This window comes from Limulus polyphemus, unplaced genomic scaffold, assembly GCF_000517525.1.
Source record: "Limulus polyphemus unplaced genomic scaffold, Limulus_polyphemus-2.1.2 Scaffold2599, whole genome shotgun sequence".
Taxonomy (NCBI): Eukaryota; Metazoa; Arthropoda; class Merostomata; order Xiphosura; family Limulidae; genus Limulus; species Limulus polyphemus.
In genome coordinates, this window is record NW_013668209.1 from 105,605 (window position 1) to 114,209 (window position 8,605).

The 8,605-nt window shown below is 30.9% G+C and overlaps 1 protein-coding gene across 1 annotated transcript in view; it reads left to right on the forward strand.

Annotated features, from left to right (window-relative positions):
* Positions 1 to 8,605, forward strand: part of LOC106467398 (cleft lip and palate transmembrane protein 1 homolog) — an 85,118-nt gene that overhangs the window by 29,837 nt on the left and 46,676 nt on the right. Inside the window, exon 4 of the mRNA XM_013927748.2 lies at positions 2,707 to 2,821. Coding sequence (XP_013783202.1) covers positions 2,707 to 2,821 — 115 coding nt within the window. The remainder of the gene's footprint in view (positions 1 to 2,706; positions 2,822 to 8,605) is intronic.

An 8,605-nucleotide genomic window follows, 5' to 3' on the forward strand; every position in this document is an offset into this window, starting at 1 on the left:
TGAAAGCAGAGGGTTGTTACAAATGGAGTTCAGTCAAACTGGATTAATGTCACAAATGGGGTATCTTAGAACCTTTGCTCATTTTTGATTTACATCAATGACATAGACGAAGGGATAGTCAATAAATTGCTTAAATTTGCAGATGATATTAAGGTTTTGGGTGTTTCTAGCTGTGAAGAGGATGCTGCTGATTTACGAAAGGATTTAGATCATTTAGTGAGTTGGGCAAATGAATGGGAGATGACTTTTAATTATAATAGCTGCAAGATAATGCATGTGGGTTATCATAATTTGAATTATAAGTGTAATTTGGATGGGAATAACCTTAATGGTGTTATGAAGGAAAGGGATCTTGGTGTAATAGTCGATCAGTCTCTAAAGCCATCCGAGCAGTGTGCTGTTGCTAGTGGTAGGTCAAATAGGATTTTAGGTTGTATCTATAGAAATATTGAATACAAGAGGTTATACTTTCATTGTACAGGTTGCTGGTTAGGCCACATTTGGAATATTGTGTTCATTCTTGGGCTCCTTACCTTAAGAAGGACATTGAATTATTACAAAGGGTTCAGAGGAAGGTTACTAGAATGCTGCTGGAGATGGAAGGGTTGACATATTAGGAGAGATTATAATCTCTCAAATTGTTTTCTCTTCAAAAAATAAGAGTTAGGGTTAATCTGATTGAGGTGTTTAAGATTGTAAAGGGAATTGATAGTGTTGGCATATCATCTTTTTTTTTCATATTTAGGACTAGGGGACAAAAATATTAATTTTGGCAAGGTAGGAGTCATTTTCAGCTAAGACAGTTTTATTTTTCTAACAGGGTGGTTGGCCTTTGGAATGGGTTGCCTTCAGATGTTGTAGAGGCAGTAAATTTAAGTGCATTTAAGAAAAAGCTTGATAAATATGTGAATGAAAAGGACTGGGTTTAAAATTTTTTTTAATCATTTTAATTTAGTTTTGAGGATGGAACAATAAGTCCCATGTTGTCCCAAAATATTATGTTATGTTATAACCCATTTTAAAACATTTGCCAGTAATTTGTCAATTCATCTTTGTTTGCACAATTTATGATCAATCTGTCCAACTGTGTTTGTTTACTTTGGGAATGCAGTCATAAAATTGCAGTGAAAATTGAGCCCTTCACACATTTCCAGTGTACATCCATCATGAATACAATCAATGAAACCATCTGTCATTAATAGATTTGGCCAGTTGCAGGAGAATAACATAACAGTTTACCTTGTCAGCATTTGGATGCATATAATCAAACATTTCTGAACTACAGCTACATTTTATTTTTTCATTGACATGATAAACTGATTTACTGAAGTCTTAATTACTATGCTGCAGGTCTAACCTTCCTTTTTATTTTTTACTAGAAATCTATCATGTCATCTCCCATTTTTGCTACTCATAATCCAGTATTAGCCAGGAAATCTGGATGCTGCTCTTCTGGTTTTACTTGTTTTTAATGCTGCTTGTCCAGCTGCATCTCTATCTCCATCCAAGTGTTCTTGTGTCTGTTGTTGCTGACCATCTGTATCTGCAAGTTCTTATGCCTGCTGACTTGACTGTTTTACTATAAATTCTAGAATATTATGTGTCTCCTTAGTTACTTCTTGGTGCTGTAAAGCTTTCTCTTGGGCCATCTTTTCCATGTGTCACTATCACATTTTCATGATGCTTTGTGTTGGTCATTACTACTCATGATGGTGATTTAGCTATAAAAAATACAAAATACTTCTGTAAATTAGACACAAGGAAAAAATTATTACTATTTGATATATATATGAAAGAAGTATATATTTGCTTTAAAGAATTTACAATTTATCTAGAGGACATATCCTTAGGATGCACCAAAATGTCCATAAGGGAAGAACAAGGATTAAAAGAAACAAACTTTTAATATAAGAAAGTGCAATCCTGGTTTTTGGAATGACTTTACTTTTATTTTATTTTTTCAATAAAAGGACACGGTTATGTAAGTTTCTTGAATATTCATTTTGATTTGCAATATCTTTAATGAAATTTAGTTCTTTATGTTTTTTTGATGGTTCTATGTAAATAATACTGGCTTTGTGGTTCATTGTAGATACAACAGCCAGCTTATGTGAGTTAGAAGTATGTGAAGAAAAATCTAAATACTTGTTGGCTTGTGTTGATTCATTAAATAGTAGCACATTTTATTCATTTGGGAAACTAGGAAGACTAGAAAAAGTAGATAATTAAGAGAATTCTTTATTGTAATTTAAATGTTGTTATTTCAAATTTATCTTGTTAGAATGATAAAGATGCTCTTGTTACAGTAGAAATGTAAACTGTTATTAAAGAAAACCCAGAAAAGTATATTAATAACAAAGTAACAGCATACTTGGGCTATCTAGATGAGTAATGATAGCACTACTTATACTGTGCTTAGATCTCGTAGTTGCTTTCTTTTTTTCTTTTTTTTGTAGTCAGTAACAAACAGACATTTTTTTTTACTAAGTATGAATTATGGTTTAAAAATTAGAAGAAGAAAAGATCGGTGTAATATTAAAAAGAAAAAGCACAAGTCTCATAGAATAATTCAGAAATTATTCTAATATTATAATAGTCATATCAAAGATTTTACTTTTTTTAATTAAATCTGTTTTCAAATAAATGCAATTTATTATTCAAATGTTCTCCACTTGAATCTTTCAAGTGTAAACCTTTTTCTCATAGAAGCTACAGAACAATGGAAGTCTGTGGCTTCATGTATATATTGTGAAGAGTGGGAGATCTCCAGACCCATCAGAAAAAACACACTCCAGGATTTATACTGTTTACAAAAAGAAACGTAGGTATCAGTTTATAAGTTTTTGTGTTTGTTTTTTTCATTTCTTGATTGTTTGAAGTTGCTGATATTTAATAAAATATGTATACATTTTAACCCTATTGCCCTGGGTGCATGACACAAGGTTTTAGTGTCTTACATTCAAAATTTTATTAAACAACTTTTTGTTTATGTTATATAAATTAGCATAGCATAAAATCTTAGCTAATAATTCATATTTTAATAGTATACCAGTTTTAAGTTCTTACTTCTACAAAGCAATATTTAAAAAATCCTGAATTTCCACTAGTGAGATGAGGAAAAGTATTTTTAGTTTTAACATGAAAATTAATTTTCACACAGACTATTCAAAACAAATCTTTATTTTATTTTATTAAAAGTACTTCACTAAAAAATAACATTTGTTTGTCTGTGAAAGACATAATATGAACTGAAAGACTGCCAAATTTTGTGAAGATATACATACTGTATTAAATTTATAAAGACTTTAATCGAGTACAAAAAGGTTATGTGGTTGGTCAAATTGACTGAGCCTGTGTTGAGAGTTGTGTAACTGTATCTCAAAAGTGTGATACTTAATCTGTCTTCCTTCATAATTAAACCAAATTGAGAGAAACCACAGGTGCAAAACTTCTGAAAATAAAATTGATAAGTGTGAGTTTGATGTAAAATGGTATCATAGAGTTGGTAGACTATATGTAGGGATGGCCAAAGTACTCAATAGGCATAATACAAATATGCACACTAAAAAATCAACAGTGACCTATTGTTTTACATTAAAAGATGATTGCCACTCACTTTCTTTTGTTTCTCTTCCTAACAAGGCAAGAAACCATTGCTGAGATAACAAAACAGAAAGTGACCAACCCACCAAATTGTTCATCTTTCTTTTTTTTAGTCGAGATAACTCTACAGCTACTTTATCACTAATGTCAGTTTACATCTAGATCCTCTCTGTGTTTTGGGCAGTGCACAATGTTATCACTTAGTTGTAGTAACTAGTAGTAATTTTAAAAAAATCATAATTTTAGTGTAAATGATGTTGTCAGTACCCCTTGAAGTTAGCTTTTGTAAAGATATCTAGTATTACTCTAAAAGCTTAAGTACAGGGTGAAACAGGAATTACCAGCCAATAATAGGTGAATATTAGATGACTTTAATATGTAGAATATTTAATGCTTTGAACACTATACAGTCGGTGTCTTTAGAGAGCCAACCCCTATATTATGTATGAAGTGAAAGAGTAAAAAAAGTCAGTACACATAATATTAAACTTCATTACACAGATTCATAGAATACATTCACTTTCAGTCAAAGGAAAAAATGTCACAAAACAAGTAATAGAAAAACATTTTGTAAATGTAAAATGATGTAGGGATGGCAGTGGCAAAAAAGAATGCTAACAAGAATATAGGGTTGACACAGCTATACATAGTTCATCCCTACACATTACTTTTATTGCAATAATATTAAAGTCAAGTATGAATTTTACAGTGAAACATTAAATTTTAATATTGAAAGTCATGTAGGGATGTTCTGTGTATAATTGTATCATCCCTGTATTCTTGTTTGCATTTTTTTTTGGCACTGCCATCAGCATTCTTTCTAATTTTTTTATGTGCACCATTATCAAGGCAATGTGCAGATGTGAGCTACCTTTTTTTTGGGGTGGGGGGGTATTTTTAGACCATCGACCCTATTGGATCATTAGACTGCTTTGCAATGCTACTAGTTGTTTATTTGGGCTTTAGGCCTATCGACTTCCAGGGTCATTAAGGCCATCAACATATTGAGACTCTTCACCATTACTGAGGATGTGCACAGCACTTGATTGGTTGTTGTGTGGCCACACAGCATAGATGGAACACTGACTGCCATCAGTACGTCATTTTACATATACAAAATGTTTTTAATTACTTGGGAAAAAATAAACACTACTGGTATAGTGGATGATACTATTGTTTTGTTCACACATCCATAGCATGTTTTGAAAATGTTACATCAGTCAGAGAAAGTCATTAAAAGAAAAAATGAATTTCATTAAAAGCCAAAATTAGATTTTCTGATAAAAATTAATGTGAAATGTTAACTTTTTAGACATTTTATAATTTAGTATACATTATGAAAATTTAAAATTAGAAAAGTTGTGGTATTGTGAGATTTGGAATACAAAATACTTATCAAAATTGTCAGTGGTGGGAAGAGACTACTCCATAGGCACACCCATATTAATTCTACGTTAATTTAGGATGGGAAGTTATTGTGACATTGTATGTACTGTCATTTTTCTGACACCATACTATACGTATTGCTTACAGTCAGCTAAAAGCTCTTAGCTTGTTTATCATGGACTAATTGTGTAAAGTTTCTGATTCAAACCTGGTTGCAGGAGGGAAATTAAGATAGGTAGAGACACTGAAGCAAGTTAAAAGGTAGAGATTATATCTGCATAGAGTAAACAAAAGCAGAGCTTGCTGTAATAAAATATAAATTGTCTTGATAGTGTAGTTATGACTAAATTGTGCTATGTGATTGAGCTAGACCACACCTAAACCACAGTCTTTCAGAAATGCAAAAAAAACAAACTGAATGTGGGAACTCATAACCACGCATAAAGAGAACAATGTTTATTGTTCATAGATAAGTTTTTCATTGATTATCATGTTAACACTTTTGTGTTTGGTGCAACAAGACACACCTTCCTTAGTTATATTATCCTTTGTCATTGTTGCATATTGTCCACGATAATAAAAAACAAATAAATATAAACATAAAATGTTTTAATAAATAAATAATTTTTTGATGATAGATGATAACAGAGGAAAGATACTTGATAACAAATAAAAATAAAATTTTGTTTCTTTCTTCTGGAGAATATTTTGATAGCTGTATCAACTGGTATTGATCACTTAACTCTCTTATTGCAGGGGTGTAGCTTGGAATGTGCATATATGCCTGTGCATAACATTGAAAATTCAAGATAGAAATATTCTTTGATAAAAAAAATCTTAATCAGATTATAAACAAAATTTAGAGAAAAAATGCCAGTTATCAAAATATAAATTTTTACCATGCATATATCACCTGTATGGTTAATTCTTTATAGATTATATATGCGCAAGAGGTCATCAGAATGTGCCATTTTAGGTTTTGTTAAGTATGTGTGACTTAAAGTGACCACTTTTTGATATATAGTTACAGATAAGGGTCTGTCAAAGATAGATATTGTAGGTCAGAAAGAAAATGAACACCTGCAAGTAATAAATATTATGTGGTGAAGTACATTAAGCTGGAAAAAAGACATAAGCAGTGTATATAAAAACTGTGTTCAGGAAAATAGTTATTCATATATATAATTTGCAACACTAAAATTATAAAGTAATAAAAAAAACTATTATAAATAGTATAGCTAATGCAGTAAAATTTTAAAATGTTTAATAAAATTTGGAATTTAAAGTATTGTCTTCATGATAGAACATACTTGTAATGTAAACTATATGACATGCAACTAAAATGTAGCATGAATTTCAATGTACAGTAATTTTACCAGAACTTTACTATAACAATAACTATAGGTTGCTGTGAATAAAGACATCAAATTCAGCACCTATGCAATATTATGTATACATGGGTTCAGCTACTCTTTTCTTATCACATTTCCACAGCCTATGTTGTCACATCTGGCCATGTTCTGGCAGATAACTGTGCATCTTAATAATAGTACTGCAGGCATAGTATGTACAGTAAAAGGCTCTATCTTAAGGCTATCATGTCTAAAGCACACTACTCTTTCTGATAAACTTTCCATAATCCCTATATTATAGTGTATAACAATTTTCTGGGGACCCATTTCAATAGTCCCATTATGCAGAAATCTATACTTACTGCATCTGTTATGCCCTTGTATACAATAACATGAATGTCCATTTCCTTCTCCAACAACCAGTGACAGTTGAGCAAATATGTTATGGAAAGAACTTGTGTCATTTTTCTAAATGCTTGGGACATGTGGATATTTTGCTTCTAACCTGTTAGATGCAGTACTTTGCTCACCACATCTGGAGGTATGACTTGTTGCAGGTCTTTCTTTGGGTGGTCCTGGTGCCTTAGGTTGATCTGTATTCCTCTGTTTTCCAATGCCATTAACTCTCTCCACACAGGCTCGTGACCAATACACATGACCTTTTTGTATTCGTATAAAGTATTGATAGATTTGGTAATAATAACTTTTGATATAGTGTGTATATCAAAATGTGGCAGTCTTTCAGTAAACATTATAACCCTTTTACCTACAAAAAATCATATTTTTTAGTGAAGTATTTTTAATAAACAAAAAAAAAAGATTTGTCCTTGAATATATTGAGTAGTTCGTGTGCAAAGTGATTTTCATGGTAAGATTAAAATACTCATCTCAAAAATATCAAATTTCATTTGTGTAATCTCTAAAACCTACAAAATACTTTTCAAATGTTTGTTTTCAGTAAAACTTTATATTTTATGTTATATTATCTAACTCTACACAAGGTTGGTCAATTTGACTGACCTCGTAACCACCAAACAAAATTGAAATATATCTAAATTATTATCCTTTTCTTTCTAGAATTACTTCAAATGTAGTGTGAAACTACATTCATTTATCCTAAGTAGCTTTAAACTCGTAACAATATACATTTATTCATTATTGAATTTTATTGTTTTATTGGCTTTTGAACCATGTCTAACTACTATTTGCACCATTATAAGTTGTAAATCACTTGAGGAATGTGCAGCTCATGTTATGCTATCGAATTACATTACCAATGAGCTACTCCGAGCTGCTTGCATGTGTGAATCATGAAATATTTTTATTATATTATTAATGTTGTTTATTTTACTTAATATAACCTTCATTAACCTAAAGAAATCTCTATTTTTTTCATTTTAGTTACTTTTATAATACTAAATAAACAATAAACATAAAAAATAAAGTACTTACCTGAGTATTCTTCTTTCTTTTTTTTTGCTGTCAACTATTAATGACACTTCACCCCACTTTTTTATACTAGCGGTAGTAATGCACAAAATAATTTTTATTTAATTAAATAATGCACCAAAGAATATAAACTAATAACATGCAAAAAAGCAGACAATTTCCCATAACTATCACAGTTTTTCTGGGTTTTTAACTATGTGACAAGAACCATTACAAATTCATCCAAACTAGTCATTACCTTTCCTGTGGGAGCGAAGCCTGTACTACGAGTGAAATTGACAATTATATGTTCAGAATACAATGTAATATAATATGTCATTTGATAGATGAAAACCTTAGCTTTCTATTGGTTATAAATAATATATGATTAAATGTAAGAGAGAACTATTAACAAATCCTGAAAGAGAGGATGTGACGTGGGTGTGGCAGGAGAGGTCTGATATTCTATTTGGTAGCTCTGTAATCAAACAAAAGTGAAGGCTATAAAAAATATGGTTTGTCTGAGCAATGACAATTTTATAGAGTAACTTGCATTGAATTTCGTAATTTTTGGAGGGGGCAATGAATAAAGTAGAGAAGAGAAGATACCTAGATAAAATGTGTCAGACTAGAAGAAATTCAGTAAAGGATACCCATGTCAATAGGGTTAAGTACAAGAGATATCTACATTTGGAAAATTCTAAATTCCTAATCTAAACGCATCTGAATGATCTGAGTAATCAGTTTTCAGTGGCATCACACTATCTACAAAATGCCAATATCAAAATGTAGTTCTGATGTATGTATGTTCCGCCCTGAATATATATATATATATA